General features: G+C 41.1%; 1 protein-coding gene across 5 annotated transcripts in view; it reads left to right on the top strand.

The window, feature by feature from the left end:
- Window positions 1–22,590, top strand: part of BICC1 (BicC family RNA binding protein 1) — a 366,015-nt gene that overhangs the window by 276,306 nt on the left and 67,119 nt on the right. For all 5 annotated transcript variants that reach the window (XM_082268000.1, XM_082267998.1, XM_082268001.1 and 2 more), the window contains exons 6-8: window positions 1,857–1,910; window positions 7,727–7,921; window positions 19,585–19,836. In XM_082268000.1, coding sequence (XP_082124126.1) covers window positions 1,857–1,910; window positions 7,727–7,921; window positions 19,585–19,836 — 501 coding nt within the window. The remainder of the gene's footprint in view (window positions 1–1,856; window positions 1,911–7,726; window positions 7,922–19,584; window positions 19,837–22,590) is intronic.

The following is a 22,590-nucleotide window of genomic DNA, read 5'->3' as shown; positions in this document are numbered from 1 at the left end:
ATCTGAGTGTACAATGTTTCAATGCAAGTCGATGTGTCGGCTTAAACCTTTAGCAAGATACTTTCTAGGTGGCTTGTCCTGTAGTTTGAATTGAATTATTCTCAGCAGTCACTAGAAAAGATACTAACTGCATTGTTTCCAAAACATGGGAATTTTATGTACTCTATGCTTTTGCTTAAATATGTTGTAAACTGCTGTCTGTTTTGGGTGAGTAAAGTCTTTAGCTAAAAGAGATGTGTGTATCTGTTGTCATACATGACCCACACAAAACTGATATTTTTTGGATAGAAATGTATTTTCACACTAGAGCATGACAGTGACATCTGCACTTAAAGTACACCAGTCATGAGGGAATTATGTAGACTGCTTTTACTGACCTCTCCTTTTAAGAGTTGAATACTCATTCTCCCGGCTGAAGAAGATTAATCAATCAATTCTCCCATCCATGCCAAGCAGTGTGGATGGGAGAATGTTCCCTGAGGACTATTTTGTTCAGACAGCCACAGCACCTGCAGCTGTCTAAATACCCAAACAGTAAGTGCATCTGACTGCAAAGTTCAACCTGGCTCCTTTCATTTTTCACTGGACTTTTGTGTAGTCAGTTTATGCCAACAGAGCCACTCGCATTTCCGGTTTGTGCTGATTTCAACAGAAAAAAATTAAAATTTCTGAATCACTGACATGGAATAAATATGAATATAAGGAATTGCACCTCTTTTCTTAAATGTGCAGCATTATTGCTCAAAGTCTGACTGAAGTGTATTGACAGTTGGGCAGCTAGCATTTTGCAGAAAGAGGCTAGTGGTCTCAGCCCCTGTAATTCTTTCTTAACAGGGGCATGTTAAGTTCTCATGTCTACTAACCTTTATATCATGAACAAAGGAAAATGAAATACAGGGAAGTAAGACTGCCGCATGGGCACAAATAGTGCTTGGAGATTTCATCATTGAATTGCCCAAGAATAAGTTGGAAACTAAAAAGTCTACTACCCACACTTCTTTGCTGTGCTAGAGACAGTGAAAGTAGTAGTAAATGTGTCAAACACAAGGCCCGTGTGCTGAACCCGGGGTCTTCTAGGTCCTTTCATGTGCCCCTCCTCTGGTCTTCCTCCAGACCCTGCACTTTCTGGTTCTGTATTGTGATATATGGGAGGGTGGGGGACCCTTGATTTCTGATAGTGGGGGGGTTACCTCTTGACATCTAATTTTAAGAGGTGGGGGGGGCGGATTAGGGTGCTCTGGACATCTAGGACTTCCAGGTGCAATCAGCCCTTTGAGGGCAATTCTAATGCTGATGTGGCCCACAATGAAATTGAGTTTATCATGCTAAAATAAAACTGGAAAAGAAAGGTCTTATTTCATATGGTTGGTAACACACTTAAGAATAACTCTGCAAGTGTATGCTTTAGTAGAGGAGTGCAATGAAGAAGCATGTAAAATGTACAGAGATGGTTTTTAAGACCTTATTTTAAAGTGTTTTTATGTAATTTTTGGAATATTTGTAAAATTGTATGTGGTACCATGTGTACTCCTTTCTTTGCCAGTAAAATCTGACCTATTTATCTGTGATTTTGATGGTGAATAATTCTTGGTAGATTTTACTATGAATCTCATGTTCTATCTTAAATTATGAATAACATATCCTGCTACATTGAATAGTAGGACAATAAAGCTCAGTGTAATGCTTTGACATCGTTTTTTTAAATGGTATAGCAAAAAAAGAAAAAAAAAAAAAAATTTGTATATGTTGTGCTTGTTTGTAGAATTTACATGTTGAGAGTGTGATAATGATGATTACGCTTGTTTGTTGAATTTATATGTTGAGAGTTGGTAATGATGGATTTTTTTTAAATATAGGTATCGATTGCAGGACAACCTGCTGGGGTAGAATCTGCAAGAGTAAGAATAAGGGTAAGTATTGGCAAGGGTTTGGGGGCCTTTGAATACATCCACTGCTGGTCCTTTCTGTTATCTTTTGTCAACAATTTTTTACTACAGTTTGAGAAGTGCACTCAAAAATGTTAATAAAGTGTAATGTGAGTAATTGCACATTACAACCTATCCATATCTAACCTCCCAACGCTTAATCTTAACACTAAGTCCTCTAGCTAATTTTCACCCCTTTCTACATTTGTATCAAACTCTTTCATACCTTGGTTAATGTGTTTCAGTTAGACCAGCATTACTGGTGTTAACATTGTTGGTCTTCGTGTGACTGGTGTTAGTAGTTGAACATTGGGTAAAGGTCTAGGTATATTACTCCAACGTACATTGCACACACAATAAGCATCCATAATCACAGCACTGCTGTTATAGCCTGTATGATCCATGTGTTGATGCAGAATTTATTTCAGAAGTTTTTCAACCCTCCATGCTGAACTTTCATCCTCCATTGGTAATTCATGGTTATATTACAACTGTGTTTACTACCTACACTGCCATAACATTATCAGAAGCTTTAAAAATACTAGGCATTGCACAATACCCCAAGTCCTGATGAGGACAATAAAAACTGGATATGAATATTAGATATTTGCAGTAAGATTCTGTAGTTATTATCTGCACACGTGGTAGTACAGTCTCCACCAAAAAGTAAATGATTGTTGGCCCTAATTCTTAGTTTCAAATAAATGATTTTGTTTTCCCTGAGATTTACAGTACTTATTAAATTCTACCAAGCCAAGATTTAGGCTTGTTTCCGTATACCAGTGCTCTGTAATGTCTGATTGGGCTTTTGGTTTCTTTGGCTGGATGAATACCATTGTGCTGTTTTGGAAAAAAGCCCTTGAAATAGTTTTGGATGTTTCAGTGACATATTTCATACTTCCTTCATTGCTTTGTGGTTTTTAACTCATCAACATTTGAGACATTTTATGATTTTATAGCCTAGACTAAACCACCTTTCTTCAAGCAGCTCTTCCATTTATCATTTATTACTGATCGTGTGATGAATGCTAAAGTACACACAAGCAGAAGCTCTGAAAGATTATTTGCTTTAGATCTGGCATTTATATTGCATCTGAAATTCCTTGGACATGTCTCTCACACCACACAAGCCATTCAGTCAATCCTTAATTGGAAAAGAGGAAAATCACTACTTACATTATAAGGGAGGGCATACGCCTTTTTGTTGTGAATTATACACTGCTCAAAAAAAATAAAGGAACACTGAAAACACTTAGATCTCAATGGGGAAAAATATCATGCTGGATATCTATACTGCTATGGAAGGATCAACCTACAGAGGGCTGAACTCAGACACCCCGAAAATCAAAGTGAAAAAATGATACAGCAGGCTAGTCCATTTTGCAAAAATTTCACTGCAACAACTCAAAATGGCACGGGCTTGTATGCATGCCTGACGATGTATGGGCATGCTCCTAATGAGATGATGGATGATGTCCTGGAGTATGTCCTCCCTGATCTGGACCAGGGCATTACTGAGCTCCCGAACAGACAGAGGTTCAACCTGGTGGCGTCTGATGGTCCAAAACATAATGTCCCAGAGGTGTTCAATTGGATTTAGGTCAGTAGACTGTAAGGGCCTTTCAATGGTATAAATTCCTTCATTCTCCAGGAACTGGCTGAATACGTTTGCTACATGAGGCTGCGCAATGTTGTGCACCAGGAGGAACCCAGGACCCACTGTACCAGTATAGGGTCTGACAATGGGTCCAAGGGTTTCATCCTGATACCTAATGGCAGTCAGGGTGCCATTGTCTAGCCTGTAGAGGTCTATGCCTCCCCAGACCATCACTGACCCACCACCAAACTGGTCATGCTGAACGATGTTATGGGCAGCATAACGTTCTCTATGGCTACTCCAGACCCTTTCATGACTGTCACATGTGCTCTGGGTGAACCTGCTCTCATCTGTGAAAAGCACAGGGTGCCAGTGGCAGACCTGCCAATTCTGGTAGTCAATGGCAAATGCCAATCGAGCTCCACGGTGCCAGACAGTGAGCACAGCGCCCACTAGAGGATGTCAGGCCCACAGGCCACCCTCATGAAGTCTGTTTCTGATTGTTTGGTCAGAGACCTTTACACCAGTGGCCTACTGGAGGTCATTTTGTAGGGATCTGGTAGCACTCATCCTGTTCCTCCTTACACAAAGGAGCAGATACCAGTCCTGCTGATGGGTTAATGACCTTCTACGTCCCTCTTCAGCTCTACTAGAGTAACTGCCTGTTTCCTGGAATCTCCTCTATGCTCTTGAGTCTATGCTGGGAGACACAGCAATTCTTCTGCCAATGGCATGTATTGATGTTCCATCCTGGAGGAGTTGGACTGCCTGTGCAACCTATATATGGTCCAGGTATCGCCTCATGCTACTAGTAGTGACACTGATCCTAGCCAAATGCACAACTAGTGAAAGACTGTGAGAAAAGAGGAGTAGGGAAAAAAATATCAGTGGCCTCCACCTGTAAAACTATCTCTGTTTTGGCGGTCGTCTCATTGTTGCCTATCTAGTGCACCTGTTAATTTAATTAACACCAATGCAGTTGAAACCCCCTCTGCTACCTAATTGACAAGATCAATATCCCAGGAGTTTAATTGACTTAATGCTATACTCTGACTAACGTGTTCCTTAGTTTTTCAAGCAGTTTATTTTTGGTGATTTTTATAAAGAATTTTACTATTGCTCATAGCCAACAAAATGGCACGAATAGAGGGCACTTTTCTATAGTGTCAATATAAACCATAACATCCCTAAAATACCTTTTGCATTGAAAATGGGACCAAGGCAAATTCTGTGAATTTTGGAACAAATCAGCTGATGATGGTGGGACAAACACTGTCACATCACTGATAGTTGCTTTAGCTCTTGTACCCTTTATGGACCAGAGCAATTTTAACATTTCCACTATAGGCCTGTTTGTTCGATTATAGCTTTGGCATTGCTTAAGGTAACAAAGTGATACATACACTTTTTTTTTTTTTTTTTTTTTTTTTTTTTAGGGCAAACAAGGCTTTCTTCTGGCGATATTATCTTGCTAAAATTATTTTATTTTTAATATAATCTAGACAAAAGGCTTGAACTTATTTATGTTTTGTGAATATAGAAAAAATTATTTTTATTGTAACTAAAAAGTTTATATTTTTTTCTGTAATAATTTCAATTTAAATTGCGTCAAACATGTTTCTGGTAGGAAGCATGACAAATTTTTTTTTTTTTTTTTTTATTCAACACTGAGAAAATAAATTGAATGAAAAGCTAAAAAACTATTAAAGGTAAACAAAAAAATAGAAATGCTAAAAAGCAGAAACGTATGAATGGGAGTTATTTGTGGCTGATCATAGTTAATAGGAGAATAAATAGAAATACATTTTATTTAAAAAAAAAAAAAAATTCTTAGCCATTGAGGGACACATGAAGTCTTTAACCTGTGGGTTATGCTGCCCCTTCAGGTGAACTATTCACCAGCAAAAAAACCTGTTAGCCAGCACAGAATAGGTTTGTTCACAACCAGCATGCCTTGGTTTTTCAGTGTTCACTATAAAGTTAACATGTTTTCTTCAGCTCTGTTTTACTGTTCATGCAATGATTTTTCAGCTGCTGGTAGATTCTTGACAGATACTGAAAAACCTAGAAGTCTCTCAAGTCAGCCAATTGCAGGCTTTCCAAGGTTATTTCGTATCTGTAGTTATCTCTGCATTGCCCATTCATTTTGGGCGGTTTCTCCAGTCACCTGCTGCTGCTAGTCAATTCAGGCCGGATACTGAAAATCCTGGAAGTCCCTCCAGTCAGCCAATGAGTACAGTTTCCCAGTGTTCTCCCTCTTTCATAGTCATGCAGTCAGCAGAAACCATCCGTTTCGTTCTAGTTCACTCAAGACTCCAGCCCAGTATGTCTGGGGATTTCTTATGAAGTTATTGGTCCAGGACAGAGGCAGCCCCTAACTCCACGACTCGCTGTAGAGAGTATCTGGGTTGATGTTTTTTCTGTTTAGCTACTATGGATACGCAACTGGTATTTCCTGTAGTAACTTTTGCCGACCAACCATTTTGTGTGGGCAGTTAGTTATCCTTTTATTCTGGTCTTGCTTATACTTTTTATGCACTTGGCCACAAGGAGGAGCCCCTCCGTATTTTCTGCTACAGGCTTTACAACAGAAATGTTAGGTTTACTTTTCCTGTCCCCTCTCTTCTTAGCCGCTCTAAAATGGACAAAGTGTGCATGCTCTCACATTCTGATTTACATATTCCAACCTTCTTTTGTTGTGCTGGGGGTGGAGTTGCAAGTGTACAATCTGTTGCTTCTTCGTTACATCCAGAAGCTTGGTTTTGCACAATAAATGAGGCAGAAATGTGGCAGCATTATGGCTGGAGGAGTTTTGGACAAATTGCACATGAAGAAAAGTCTCTATGCTTTTTTGCGTTTTCTACTTTCTCTGGCAATTATAAGCAGGTGGCTTTGCATGTGCAAATTACCTGCTGGACTTTGTCTCACTGGTATGTTGTATGTGTAGATGGTTTCTTATGGTGTGGTTCCACATGTCTGTTGGGGGACCACATCTGAACCATGGTACACCAACAATATTTTTCTCCTTCCCTTGCTAAATTAAACACAGACCTGCTAGACTTCTCTGGTTATATTGCGATCCATCGGCAACTCCATTATCAAATGTTGTTTCTATGCCCTCTGTGAAGAAAGAAGTATTCTGTTCAGTTTTAGTCTGTTGATGTTACCCCTAAGTCAGAAGTTGCTTTGTTCTACCGTTTCATTGGAGAAATTAACAGTTCCCTGTCCTTGGCTGTTCTACCCCAAAGCATAGCACAAAGTATTTCCTTTATTCTAGGGCTTCAGATTGAAACACCATATTCTCCTTGTGTCTGGAGCATTTTTCTGCATGATCTGTGAGGGACAAAATCTATTTGGAATGTTATGAGATACAATTTCTCTAGGATACTAATAGTGGTAAAAGCCCTCTTTTCCTCGGGAAGATGCTTATGGTGCAGACTGTGGCAGTTGTCCCATTCTCTGATTGTTGGGAAATGTTTCTTTTGTTTACTCCCTCAGTGTTCTTGAAAACACCCACCAATGTTCCCTGTCCACCTACAAGTCTTGGCACAGTCAGACAAATTGTCAGAGCAACCTTCATTTGCACAAAATTATGCTCCCACTTTCCAGGGTGGGGGGATATTAACCTTTTACAGTTAAAAGCTTTCATTCAAGCCTTCATTTGTTCAAGCTTTTTATTCTCTGATCTTCTGTACCTAAGTGTCATTGCCCAGTTGACCTCTTTAGGTGTTCTGTTACTGCATTTTTGTTCTTTTTGTCTTGTCTGCCAAAGTAAAATAGAGGATTACAGAGAAGTTTTTCCGCAGAAAGGTAAATCTGAAACCCTGCAATGTTAAGGCAGTGGCTCCTACCTTCTTTATTTTTTCCCAGTGTTCCACTTTGCTTGAAAAAGAAAAATGTAGTGTATTGAATTAAATCTTACAAAATATTGGTATATGGTTATTCATGGGTTATGGAAACTTTAAAGAATTGACTCAGAGGGCCAATGACATTTATGAATACAGACAGGAAGTGTTTGATGCATGCCAAGATGTTTTCCACGAACTGTGTGTTGCAGTTAATTCTATTTTACAACTTTCATGTGCGTACGGTGCTTGGAACAGAGTGACCACATTTTAAAAAGCCTAATCCATTTTTTGAAAGCATTTTATTTACATCCTTTATCTGTGAAAGTTTGATGTTACTTCTCTAATTTTTTCTACAGGAATTGCTGCCTTTAGTTCTGATGTTTGAGTTGCCCATAGCTGGTATTTTACAGCCAATTCCAGATCCAAACTCTCCCACAATCCAGCACATTTCCCAAACCTACAACATAACCGTATCTTTCAAGCAGAGGTCCAGAGTGTATGGTGCTACTGTCATTGTGAGAGGATCCCAGAATAACACCAGTGCTGTTAAGGTAATTGTCTTTTTAAACATTTTCATAAGAAAACCTGCATGATGAAGATGTACTGTGAATCAGTCTCTCTGTCCACTCTAAGGTTCAATTTGCAATCACAATTCTGTTTACCCAGCTGTGAAACAGCTCATCCTGAAGGAAGAATTTCGGAAAAGTGTAAGAAGAGTTCATTTCATATAATTTGACGTATTGCAAAATTCCAGCTCTAGTGCTTAAACTGTAGAGAGGGCACCAGGTGGTCTTTATTGAAATCAATCTCTTGGCACACAAAAGATGCTTAAATGCCTTGTCATTTTAAATTGCTGAATCATTAAAACTTTCACATACTTTTTTTTTTTTTTTTCAAAATGTTTTGAAAATTTTCTTGCCAAAGGATTTACTAAAGTTCAAAGTGTGCCTCTTGGCAGATTTTTTATTGTAACCTTACCATGCTGATACAAGGAATTGCCATTCCTAAACAAATGAGCAGCGGTTATGAAAGCAAGTTTTTACAGACCTGTCCAGGCTGATATCTGAAAGGACAATGCAAGAGTTGTCAGAAACAACCAAATTTATTTTCCCAGTGCAGGTAATAGAAATTAAGTGGGGTGCTATCACAAATCTGTGCCATTCCCTGTTGTTTTTTTTTTTTTATTTAATTAGGCCAAGATTTTGGGACGTACATCACTTTATCTACACAGCTACAAAAAGACAAATAAAACAAATCTGTTTTTAGATGTAGATTGCTTTCCTTATAAACCTTAAAAAATTGCATTTAAATCTATGGCAAAATTTTAAATCCTTTTATTCATTTCCACATTGAATTAACTCGAAGGATCTTGAAATTTGTACACTTGCAGTGGGTTCCCCACTGGTGAGCTGTGGTTTGGCTACAGTGCAATTGTATCTGTGTTTTACATGTGGTTCCCAATGACTTCCATTTGCGTTTTCTGAAAGTGTGTCAGTGAATGCAGTATGCAGGACTTTCATGGATAAACATCAAAATCAAACCGTGTGTGAGACGCTGACCGTGCTGTATTCAAACCACAGCACTCCGGTGTGACCTTGCTCTTACTTTAAGATCCCCACACATGTACTTGAATTGTGTGACGTGTTCTCTATGCTCTGTGACGCTGCTGTGTCAGAGTTCATGGAGCCTACATTCAGAACTACAGATGTGCCGATAGGAGGAGTTACAGAAGGCAGAGTCAGTAAAAGTATTAATGCTATACATAACAAATGATGTCCTCTTAAGCCAAAGTGCTTGGTATTTTGAAAGTCAAGTTTTGGAAGCCCTTTACGACACATCAATATAAATGTGTTCCTCTGGATTAAAATTTATGGAGCAAAAAAAAGGGGCCTAAAAGGACCACATATCTTCCATCATTTGAATGATACCACTGCATGTTTTTGGATTTTTTTTTGACATGGAAGTATTGACACTGGTTAAACGCCATCACTGACTACATTTTTTTTCCATCTTTGGGTATTGGAAGAAATCCATGAAATACTGTTTCAAATATTGAGGTATGTTCTACTTTACCACAGTTTAAATGGCTTGTTATTGGATTACACAAGCTCCAAGTCTGGAATCCTACTTTACGGTTTATCTTTGTCCCATGGCCTGTAACATGCTCTTATGTTGTTAGGTTTGTATAATTACACACATTTGCAAGACCGGTATAGGTGCCTTTTTTAAAATGTGGGATTTCCAGATAACGTTTTTTTGGTGGGTTTCTATTTAGGGATTGGTAAACCAGCATTTTCCATATTTGTACAATAGTAATCCCTGGAATCTGGCTGCCGTTAGGTCCAGTTCACACCACAGAAGCGCAGTCCGAACGAATGCGTTCTGGATGCTTTTCTGCGTGTGCATTTTTTATGTGTTTTTGTTACGTTCCCATGCTTTTTTGATGCAATTCTTCCCCCCCCCCAAAGTTCTGTTTTTTTTTCCCCTGTAATGCGTTTTTGATGCATTTTACTGCGTTCCAGTACAGTTCTGTGCAGAAAAATGCAACATGTTCTGCTTTTTTCTGCACTCGAACTGACCTCATTGGTGTGACTATTATTATGGGCGTTTGGAAGCTATATAATCTACTGTCTGTGTTTTTGATGCAGAAAAAAAATGCACTGGACTGCATCTGGTGTGAATGAGCTTTTAAGGTAGTGTTTATATTTTGAAGCGTTGCTGCCACATCCAATATGTGTTTTTTAAAAAAATATTTAATGCTTATGGTAGTCCATAAACAGTCGCTTTTTAGATGGTGTTGGTGTCTTGAGTTACCTACTCAGGATGAAGTGGCACGGGGGGCTTTCTCAGTGTTGGACTGGTAGGCAGTTACAAATAATGCCTATAATAAGCCAGTTCAAAAGTGGCTTCAAAAGTGAAAGTGGCAATACTAGTTTTTATGCCAATGGTTAACTTAGTTTTTCTTAGTACACAGTTGCATTTATTAGTTTTATTTTTTAATTATTGAAAATGCAAATATTCAAGCTTTATCACATTTATCTGTAGGCACAGTTTGCTTCTTGAAATTTGTTGAAAAATATTATCAATTTCCCTCAGTTGTACTTTTCTTTTTTTTTTTTACATGTCTGTAGGTATTGGGGCCCTTTTTATAGGGGAGGCCAGCTTTTTTTTTTTTTATTAAACTATATAATTTGTGCATAGATACTCAAACCACAGTGTATAAATGTTAATTTACGTCTTGTCTTAATACATGATGCAAAGTCTTTAAAACCTCAAATAGTTGCTCCTTAAAGAAAATACAGTTCTAGAGGTTTCCTTGGACTTAAACAATTTTAAATGCCCAAAATAGGGATTTGGGAGCCTGGGATTCTGCCTGAGTGTGCCTATATTCATCTATCAGCACTAGAAAAAAAACAGTGGAATATCTGGTTTTGATATACCGTATGTAGAAAACTATGAAAAAGTGTTATGACCGCTGCCCCTAAAATCTTCTAAGCTTCCCCATGTGTCACCATTAGTTTCCCCTGTTATATTCCTGTAGGAAAAATGTGTGATGTTAGTGAAATGCAGACTGAAGTTGTTTTCAGCTATGCACCTTGTATACATTCCAGTTCTGCACAAATCCACTACTTAAAACAAAATTCCTTCACTCATTTCCCCCCTGCTCAAATTCACCCTTCATCGCAAAGACTGGGAGGTCTCTAGTGATTTTTCACTTTAGATTATATACTTTTCTCCCAGCTGACATAGTAATACAAAGGCTCTAATGCCTTCTCATCCAATAAATACATAACATCAGTTATGTTCCTTTGGATTATGTAAAAACACAGATACTGTATAAACTGTCTAGTTTACCCAGTACTTCAGCCCAGCCTTTAGCTATGTAATTATCTAAAATGTAACAGATGTTGAAGTTCTCATTTGTATGAATATTTTGAGCTGCCTCTTGTTTTTTTGGAATGTTCTGTTTATGATTTTTAAGCAAAGTTCACTTCTGTTTATGCAGCAAATTTCACTACTTGAAATAAGACCTAAAACGGTAAATAGCGGTAAACAACCCTTAAAATGTCTTGTCAAAATATTTCATGTACTATAGCTTTAAAAACAAGCATGTAATCATACCACCCAAAAAACTGGTTTTGAAGGAAATGCTTACAACCACTTGAGTACCAGCCCGTAATACCCCTTGAAGGGGTAATGTTCTAATGTGCAAGATAAGAGAGGCAAAAGGGTTAGTGTATAGGTCACATAGAGATAGCATGGAGAGATGTGTAGGAAAAGAGGGTGGCATAAAGGGGTAAATATATATATATCCCTGAAACAGAATGAATGGATCTGCAGCTGCTGATCTATTAATGCTTTCTCTATTCACAAGTGCTAAATCTTTTTTTTTCCCTGTTGAGGGGGAAAGAAGAACACTAAACAATAACGTGTGATCACTGTGATGACGTGTGATGACCGCTTGGTACACAGAGACTACTGAGTGGTTTGGCTGCCCGATGGCTGTCTATTTAGTGCCATTTATGACCGAAACTGGTCAAAGGGCCGCTGATCCGCTGTTTAAAGATATTCATTGTAGACAAGAGTTTAAAGTAGGCATAAACCCTAACTGACTTACTTACATTTAGTTTGATAGAGTACTCTATATTATGAACAATTGCCTTGATTTGGTTTTTGTTTGTTCTAAAATCTTTTTATACTTTGTTGCATTTCCATAATGCTAAACAAAGGCAAGCTCTTTGCAGTCACCTCCTGTGTACGTACACTCCAGCTGCAAGACATTTTCCATATTGGGTTTCCTGATGGTGGGGACAGTTTACCATGCTTGTGCATGGCTGCTTGTAGTTTGAGTTTGGGGAGCATGTGGTAGGTAACCATGCAGGGAAACGCCTAGGAGACAGTGACACAGAGTTTTCACTCTGTACAAGAATAACAAGAGGTGCCTGAAAAGGGACCTTAATGGCAAGATCACAAGGAATTATTTTAATAAGATGCAGGTTAAAAAAAATTAATAATTCTCTTTCGTTCATTGACAGACACAGCGTTCCATAAATCATAACTACTGGGTTATATTGCCTCCTCCAGGAGTAGGATTAGGTGGAATGAAAAACACCTTGCTACGCCCATGGGCCGTCCTCAGCTTGGTATATAACCCCCCTCTCTGCTCTATGAAATCAGTTTTAATCGGTCTAGTCAGGAGTAGGGACCTAGTCTCCCGGCTGGGATCTCTGGTCCTTGCAATTTTTTCTCCTTCTTGCATCCATACTTTCTTTTATGTAGGGGCTGGATAATCTAGATCCTGTGGTCCCTCTAGTCCAGCAAGCGCGTGGAGACCGCAGCTATGCGCTAGGTTGGCCATGACATAGCCTCACGGACAGAGGCTGGCCCGCGAGTTAAACGCCTCGCAGAGTCGCATACGACCGGGGCATTTATCTGTGTCGCAGCAGTCTCTTGGTCGAAAGCATCCCTTCAGTGGTGAGGATTCTGTCTGGAGCATTACCTGCACCATGGGAGGGTAAGTACAGTCCCCCCTCTCCTTTTGGCGTTATTTTCGAGTAGACGTGGGTAATCTTCAGGGACAGTTGAACCTGCCTGCAGGTTCCCTCCTGCCATCCTTAAATCCCTCAGTGAGCTGGGCTTCCCCCACTCACTTTCCCCCCTGTCTGGACCTGGAATCTGGTGGGAGTCCCAGGGCAGAGGATGCAGCATAGACCCCTGAGGTCTCCCCTGTTATCCCCACTCTGTAAGGGTCCTGGGATAGTGTACATCCTGCCCTGGTAGTCTGGAGGGGTCCCAGTATAGGAAACCCCTAGGTACATAGCACTGTTTGCAGGGTGGGTAATAGTGCAGGGGGGTCCCAGTGCAGAGACCAGTGCGCAGGGGAGTCTCTCCTAAGGTGTGTCCTACCTTCGGGGGGAGGTTCCCCTTGCAGAGGGTGCAGCATTGCAGGGGGCGCAGGAAAGATCCTGGCAGCATGCTTCAGCATCTGTAGCTGATGGCAGGCATTTTTCCTTAGTCTGGCGGGTCTCCACGTGGCAGCCATGTTCATTTAGCCCGATGATGTCACGGGAGCCATTTTCCCTGTCTGATCTCCAGCTAGCGGCCATGTTTGTGTAGCTCGATGTCACGGGCCATTTTCTTAGTCCAGGAGACGCTGGAGATGACCAAAGCCTCATGGGGATTCTGAAGCTCCTCTTCCCCATGCTTCCTCTTCCTGTGCCAAGGACATTTTAACAGGGATGGCATTTGTGGTGTTGCTGGGTCAAAATTCTCTGAGTCCTTGGGGTTCCCCGTTCTCTCTCGCTCTGCTGATAGGTGCCCTGAGGGATCCTTTAGTGGTGCCAAAATAAATGTTTGTACTGCAAGGTTTTCCTTTCCTTATGGAGCCTCAGGGTCACATCTCCCCCACTGACCCCCTCTTGGAGGGGGGCAGGTCCCTCAGAACCCCAGCTTCCCATTGGTTGCACTGACGGTGGTCCTGCAGTCCTTAGTGTCCTGGGTGGAAGTGGCTTGTGAGCAAAGGCCCAGTAGAAAGCATCTCCCACCTTTCCCTGCTCAGTTTGTCCCCTTTTACTTCTTGGCCTGGTGCCACTGTGGACGCGGCCCACCCAGAGGGCTTAATATCACACCCCCTGATCCATCCGATAGTGAGGATGATTCCTCCATGGTTGCAGCAGCTGGTAGACACACTTATCATTGCAGTGCTTGAGACTTTAAATTGCAAGATGCGGCTGATGTAGTCATGAACCTGGCTGTGTTTTTTGGTACGCATAAGTCACCTCACACTCCAAAGGGGTTTCCTTATGTGCCTTATTTTGACAAGTTTTCCTGTAAGGAATGGGAACAACCAAAATTTACCCTTTGTGGTTCCCAAACGTTTTGCTGTACATTACCCTTTTGAGGAGTCAATTTTAAAAAAGTGGACTAGTCCACCAGTGGTGGACCCTACTGTTTCCAGGTTGAACAAAGCTATCATGATCCCAGTAGAGGAATCCCCGTACTTTAAGGACCTGGCTGAAAGGAAAGCAGGGGCAGTGGCATGCAGCATGTTTACGATGGCTGGTTTGACATTGTGGCCAGTCTTTGCCTCAGCCCTGGTGTTTCAGACCCTAACTGAATGGGCCAAGCTTTTGTGCCAGGGCCTGGGGGGTGAGCAGGTCCCCACTGCTTATGTTGATTTAGTGGACCAGTCGGTCCATGGGTTGCAGTATATTTGTAATGCAGCTTTGGATACAGCTTCTGTGCTGTCCAAACTTTCGGTTTCAGCAGTGATGATTAGGCGCGTGCTGTGACTTAAGAACTGGTCCACAGACCAAGCCTCTAAGAAAGCTCTCACTGATCTACCCTGGTTGACTTAAGGGTATCACGGGGGGAGAAGAGTACCTTTCTGCCATAGTGTAGGAAAGAGAGCCTCATTGCAGATGGGGGCCCTCCTTCTCAACACATAAATTCTTTCGTGCTTCTGGGATGGCGAATAAGGGAAATAGATCTTTCAAATCTTCCCCAGGAGGTTCCAGGCATCCTTGGTTTAATAAGCCTAGAGCTAGCTTCTCCGGACCCGCAGGCAAGGCCCCTTCAGCATGAAGCGGGGGGGGGGGGGGGGGACATCGTAGTTGATTTCTGGCCTTGTGGACCACCTTTATGAGCATCCACTAAATTATTCTTTTGGGGGTACTCAAAGGGGGACAAAGCTTGTCCTTTTCAGGTTTTTTAGGTCCTGAGTCTCCTTGTGCGGATTTAATTCCCGCAAAGGTTCAGGTGATGTCTGCCTAAGCTCCCCCCTATCCCTGTCCAGGGGAATGATTTACCTAGGTCTGACTCTAATTCCTACCAGGGTGGTCCTTCCTCTAGACAAACTTCAGGAACCAGGGGCAGTGATTCACCGGCTGCTGTCTCAGATAGTTCTCTCTCCCATTTTGCATACAAGTTCGGAGTCTGGTGGTATCCACCTTCAAGACAGTTCTGTTTGCACAGTCCTACATGCAGCTCCTTTAGCAGGTTCGGCTTCACAGGAGAATACCAAGGTTCATGGCAAGATCTTGTGTGCCTTTGGCAGACGCCGCAGGCATCCAAGGGCCATGGTAAGGCCAGTATCATCCTTGGATTAGACGGCTTCTGCAATTCCAGCAAGGAATCAAGGGTGAGAATCTTCCAGTCAGTCTGGTGCCCATAAACGTCCCTTGGGGGCTTCCTCTCAGAGGGCTGATCTACCATCCTGCTTTACAGTCACTGGTTTTAATGGCTTAGCTATTGAAAGCCAGGTACTGAGGGATAAAGGGTCTGTCTGGATCAGTGATCTCTACTATGGTGAAGGCGAGGAAGTACTCTTCCAGCAAGATATACCATCGTACGTGGAAATCGTACATTTCTTGGTGCGAGTCGATTGGCGCTCATCCTCGATCCTTTTCTGTGGATTGGATCTTAACCTTTCTTCAACAGGGCATTGATCAGAAGTTGGCCTTGAATGCTATCAAGGGTCAGGTGTCTGCCCTGGCAATCTTCTTACACTGACCCCTAGCCACTCACCCATCTGTTCGTACCTTCATTCAGAGGGTTCAACATGTGGCTCCACCTCCACCTCCTCTTTTGCCGCCATGGGATTTAAATTTAGCACTTTCGCTTCTCCAGAAACCTCCATTTCAGAATATTCAGGAGATTCCCTTGCCTACGTTATCCCAGGAGGTGACATTCTTGGTGGCTATTACCCGCAGAGTATCAGAATTGGCGGCATTATCCTGTCGCAGTCCCTATTTAATGGTCTATAGTAATAGTGGTTCTTTGTCCCTGTCCATCATTCCTGCCCAAAGTTGTCTATGACTTCCATTTGAATGAGGACATTGTGTTGCCTTCTTTGTGTCCCAAGCTGGCTCATCCCAAGGAATTTGCTTTTCATACCTTGGATGTGGTTCCTGTGTGCGATTTAGGTGTATCTGGCAGCTTCTGAGTCCTTTTCGGAGGTCAGACCCGCTTTTTGTGGTTACAGACGGACCAAGGAATGGACTGGCCGCTGCTTCGGCTACCATCTTCAGATAGATCAGGCAGACGGTGACTCAGGCCTTTTCCGATAAAGGTCAGGCTCCACCTTTCCCTGTCACGGCGCATTCTACTTGGGCGCTGAGTACTTCTTGGGCCTTCCGTCATCAGGCACAAATATCGCAAGTTTGCAAGGCGGCCACTTGGTCGTCCATGCATACCTTCACAAAATTCTATAAGGTAGATATTTTGGCATCTGCGGATGTTTCTTTTGGCTGCAGAGTTTTGCAGGCTACTGTTTAGGAGGGGCTGTTCCCTCTTGAGGGGTATTATTCTTTAAACTTTTAATTTTCAGATGGGGGTCCTGTGTCCTGGTTAAGGGCTCTTATGTTTAGCCTGGGGTTATTTTCCCCACCCCTCATATTTCTTTTGGCACTGCTTTTGGACGTCCTAGTAGTTATGATTTATGGAGTGCTGTGTCTGTCGATGAACGAATGAGAAAATGGGATTTTTGTACTTACTGTAAAATACATTTCTGAGTTCATCGGACACAGCACCCACCCCTCTATAGAATTCTGATACTTCTAATACTGCTTGCCACTAATTACCTAGAGCAGAGAGGGGGTTATATACCAGCTGGCGACAGTCCATGGGCGTAGCCAGGTGGTTTTTGTTCTGCCTACTCCTGGAGGAGGCAATATAACCCAGTAGTTATGATTTATGGAGCGCTGTGTCCTTGATGAACTCAGAGAAATAGATTTTACGGTAAGTACAAAAATCTCTACCTTTACATTAACATGTTAATGCTTACTTGAGATTTTAATGATTTTATTTGCATATACTCACAACCTGGGCAATTCATGACCATCAGAGAAGCAGGTTAATCGATTAAATGGGAATTGGATCAAGTGTGTCTAAAGCCAAGACTTTATATTTTTTTATTTTGGAAAGAAGTTTATTATTGCTGTCTACATAACTTAGGGAGCCTTAAGTCTGTCCTGTCACCAGGATAGAAATTAACAAAAAAATCCAAAATTTGAAGAAGGTAAGGGAAATCTTTCACTGAGGGGAGACTTGTTCCTGGGAGAACCTTCTAAGAGAGGATTTCCCTCATTTTGCAGAGATTCCTGTCCCGCAGATAAATCGGGAAGAGGAAAAGAAGAGAAATGTCACCAATAGGACACAGATGGTATAACGAACTGGCAGGTTTAAGCCATTCTCTGCTCTATTCAGAATGGGGAAGAAGTTTTTAACTTCAGATTTTTTTTTTTCTCTTGAATGTAGATTTGTCCAATATGTAGATAATCACAGAATTAACAAATCATTCTCTGTAAAGTGAAATTAAAGATTAAAATGCTAAATCAGTCACCTCTACACAAAAATATTCAGGAGATCATAAAGTGATTAATCTGATTTTCCTTATTCAATCATGGCTAGCATTTGCACTGACTACTGAAAATTCTCCAGTCAGTTTGATCATAATGACTTGCATAATTGCATAGTTGGTAAAGTTGAATAAAGACCTAGGTTTATCCAGTTCAACCCGTGTGTATATGTGTCTGTCACTAACATTTTTCATATTTCTGTGTATAAGGTTCATTAAGATGCCCATCCAAAAGTTTGCTTTTTTTTTTTTTTTTTTTTTTTTTTTTAATTATCAACACTTCCTGCTGACACCACCAACTGTGGAAGGGAGTTCCACATCATGCCTGCTCTGACAGCAAAGAACCCCTTACACAGTTTAAATTTAAACTGCTTCTAATCCAACTTCATTGACTGGCCATGTCTCTTCTTAAGAGACTGAAGATTAGTTCCCCCCCCCCATGCTAGAATCATCATTTAGATTTTATGTATATTGCAAACTTCAGGGAGAATAAATTTAATGTTTGTAGTTATTCTCTAACTGAATCCTCCAGCCCCCTTATTAGATTTGTTGCCTTTCTCTGAACTTTCACCAGTTCCAGCACATCCTTCCTGAAGACTGGTGACTAAATCTGGAATTCATAATCAAAATGCGGCCGAACCAGAGTTCTGTAAAGGGATACAATTATAGTTTTATCTCTTGAGCAAATACCCTCTTAATGCATGCTAATAGTCTACTGGCCTTGTTTGCTGCAGCTTGGCATTGCATTATTGCTGAGTCTGTCATCTACTAGGACCCCCAGACCCTTTTTCATCCTTAATTCCCTCAGAGGTTCTTCCCTTAGCAAGTAACTTGCATTAAAATTTTTAGTCCCAAAGTGCTTTACCTTACATTTTTCAATATTAAACCTAATCTTCCATGTAGTTGCCCACTCTTTTATCTTATCACGGTCGTCTTGTAAAGATGCTATATCCTCTTCTGAAGTTATTACCATGCATAGCTTTGTAATAGCATACCAAGATAATTTCATTTATGGACAAACTACTTGTCAATGCCTGTAAATTTACAGAGGTTAGTGACTATTCTAGTGTTAGAAAAATATACACGGTCCTATTAAGTAGAGAGCTTAGTAACCTCAAACAGCCATTAGGAATATAGTATCTATATAAGAGCTTAAGCTGGCCATACAGGGTTATGAATCCTCCAACAGAATCCTCCATCCACACAAACCTGGTGAATGAAGGAATCTCCTCCACCAGTTTACTTTATTCTGACAGCAGCTACAGCTGCTGATTTGACAGAACATTTTCCAACATATACCTTTAACCGAAGATGATTAAATAATTGACCTCTATTTGTCTGGTCCGTGCTGGACCCACTGAACTTCGATCAGTTATTGCCAGTTTTAGAGGACAGCAAAATGGGATTACAAGGAGGGAAAAGTGGGTAAAATGTAAATTTTCTTTTGTGATTCTCATGAGCCTTCTAGAGGCTCAAATAGCAGTTAAAGGATATAAATGAAAGAGATAAACTATTTTATTCAGTATGGTTTGTACTTTTATTATGTGGCTGGTAGGTAAGGTGGAAGAGCGGATATACTAAGGTCTAGGGACACCAAGCATTTTATTCCCTATTTCCAAGTCTCGACTTGTAAAATCCATAACATTAGCATAGAGACCAGGTAAGTTAGTATGTGCCTAAAAATAATGGGACTATATTGGAAATTATGCCCCCTTGGCTTTTTTCAAGTTTTTTGAAGGAGAATACAAATTAGCACTATTATACAACAACTCTGAAGTACTTTAATAATGCATAGTATTTCTGGGCTAAACAGTTTGACAGATAATGGTCTAATTTCTTTTATGCTGTTTTTCATAGGAAGGAACAGCCCTACTGTTGGAACATCTTGCTGGTAGCCTGGCAAATGCCATTCCTGTTAGCACGCAACTGGATATTGCTGCTCAGCATCACCTCTTCATGATGGGCCGCAATGGAAGCAACATCAAGCACATTATGCAAAGAACAGGTGCTCAGATCCACTTTCCAGATCCAAATAACCCTTTAAAGAAGTCCACAGTCTACCTCCAAGGCACCATCGAGTCAGTTTGTCTTGCCCGACAGTATCTCATGGTATGTATTTTCACAGGCCTATGTGGTACTCTGCAACCTATTTATGAATAAAAAAAAATAAAAAATTATATATATATATATATATATATATATATATATATATATATATATATATATATATAGTGGGTACGGAAAGTATTCAGACCCCCTTAAAATTTTCACTCTTTGTTATATTGCAGCCATTTGCTAAAATCATTTAAGTTCATTCTTCTTCCTCATGAATGTACACATAGCACCCCATACTGACAGAAAAACACAGAATTGTTGACATTGTTGCAGATTTATTAAAAAAGAAAAACTGAAATATCACATGGTCCTAAGTATTCAGACCCTTTGCTGTGACACTCATATATTTAACTAAGGTGCTTTCCATTTCTTCTGATCATCCTTGAGATGGTTCTACACCTTCATTTGAGTCCAGCTGTGTTTGATTATACTGATTGGACTTGATTAGGAAAGTCACACACCTGTCTATATAAGACCTTCCAGATCACAATGCATGTCAGAGCAAATGAGAATCATGAGGTCAAAGGAACTGCCTGAAGAGCTCAGAGACAGAATTGTGGCAAGACACAGATCTGGCCAAGGTTACAAAAAGATTTCTGCTGCACTTAAGGTTCCTAAGAGCACAGTGGCCTCCATAATCCTCAAATGGAAGACGTTTGGGACGACCAGAACCCTTCCTAAAGCTGGCCGTCCGGCCAAACTGAGCTATCGGGGGAGAAGAGCCTTGGTGAGAGAGGTAAAGAAGAACCCAAAGATCACTGTGGCTGAGCTCCAGAGATGCAGTCAGGAGATGGGAGAAAGTTGTAGAAAGTCAACCATCACCGCAGCCCTCCACCAGTCGGGGCTTTATGACAGAGTGGCCCGACGGAAGCCTCTCCTCAGTGTAAGACACATGAAAGCCCGCATGGAGTTTGCTAAAAAACACCTGAAGGACTCCAAGATGGTGAGAAATAAGATTCTCTGGTCTGATGAGACCAAAATAGAACTTTTTGGCCTTAATTCTAAGCGGTATGTGTGGAGAAAACCAGGGACTGCTCATCGCCTGTCCAATACAGTCCCAACAGTGAAGCATGGTGGTGGCAGCATCATGCTGTGGGGGTGTTTTTCAGCTGCAGGGACAGGATGACTGGTTGCAATCGAGGGGAAAAATGAATGCGGCCAAGTACAGGGATATCCTGGACAAAAACCTTCTCCGAGTGCTTTGGACCTCAGACTGGGCCGAAGGTTTACCTTCCAACAAGACAATGACCCTAAGCACACAGCTAAAATAACGAAGGAGTGGCTTCACAACAACTCCGTGACTGTTCTTGAATGGCCCAGCCAGAGCCCTTCAACCCAATTGAGCATCTCTGGAGAGACCTAAAAATGGCTGTCCACCAACGTTTACCATCCAACCTGACAGAACTGGAGAGGATCTGCAAGGAGGAATGGCAGAGGATCCCCAAATCCAGGTGTGAAAGACTTGTTGCATCTTTCCCTAAAAGACTCCTGGCTGTATTAGATCAAAAGGGGGCTTCTACTAAATACTGAGCAAAGGGTCTGAATACTTAGGACCATGTGATATTTCAGTTTTTCTTTTTTAATAAATCTGCAACAATGTCAACAATTCTGTGTTTTTCGGTCAGTATGGGGTGCTATGTGTACATTCATGAGGAAGAAGAATGAACTTAAATGATTTTAGCAAATGGCTGCAATATAACAGAGTGAAAAATTTAAGGGGGTCTGAATACTTTCCGTACCCACTGTGTGTGTGTGTGTATATATAATATATATATTCACACACACACACACACACACACACAGAGTATCTCACAAAAGTGAGTAATGTATATCTTTTCATGTGGCAACATTGAAGAAATTACACTTTGCTACAATCTAAAGTAGTGAGTGTACAGCTTGTATAAGTGTCAATTTTCTGTCCCCTCAAAATACCTCAACACAGCCATTAATGTCTAAACCACTGGCAACAAAAGTGACTATACCCTTAAGTGAAAATGTCCAAATTGGGCCCAACGTGTCAATATTTTGTATGGCCGGCATTATTTTCCAGCACTGCCTTAACCCTCTTGGGCATGGAGTTCCAGGTTGCCACTGGAGTCCTCTTCCACTCCTCTAAGATGACATCACGGAGCTCGTGGATGTTAGAGATTTTGCCCTCCTCCATTTGAGGATGCCCCACAGATGCTCAAAAGGGTTTAGGTCTGGAGACATGCTTGGCCAATCCATCAGAATCCCCTTGAAGACACGTGATCCTGTGTTGACACACGTAGGGGAGGGGCCAGGACAGTAACGGCACTCAATGGTTTGACAGCACTAACAACCAAGAGTGTGAGTGGCTTGTGCACACAGATGGGACCACTATAGGGATATTTTGTGCATGTTTTAGACTTGAGGAATTTAGAGGAGATGGTTTCCAGTGTGAACACATTGGATACTAATCCCCGGGGCCCAGGAAAGGCCAAAAATGTATTTTGACCAAGCTTAATTGCCAGGTCACACAATTTTAAGGTGAGAACCCAGCTGGGGGAGCACTGTTTTCATGGCGATACATCGACTTGGTCCTTCTTAAAAGAACACTGCTCTAAAGGAGAAGGAAGTGTGTGAATTTTGCACGTTAAGGATTTCTATGAAGGGGAAGAATACCATCATTACATAACACTTTAAAATGCATGGATGTGGACTAGATTATAATTAATTTGTTTCACATTTGTGGCTTGCGTTACACATTTAAAATATGAAGTTATACAG

Source organism: Pelophylax lessonae (genome assembly GCF_965119305.1).
Source record: "Pelophylax lessonae genome assembly, chromosome: 9".
Lineage (NCBI taxonomy): Eukaryota > Metazoa > Chordata > Amphibia > Anura > Ranidae > Pelophylax > Pelophylax lessonae.
Note: the sequence above shows the minus strand (reverse complement) of the source record. Positions and strands in the feature narration are given on the sequence as shown.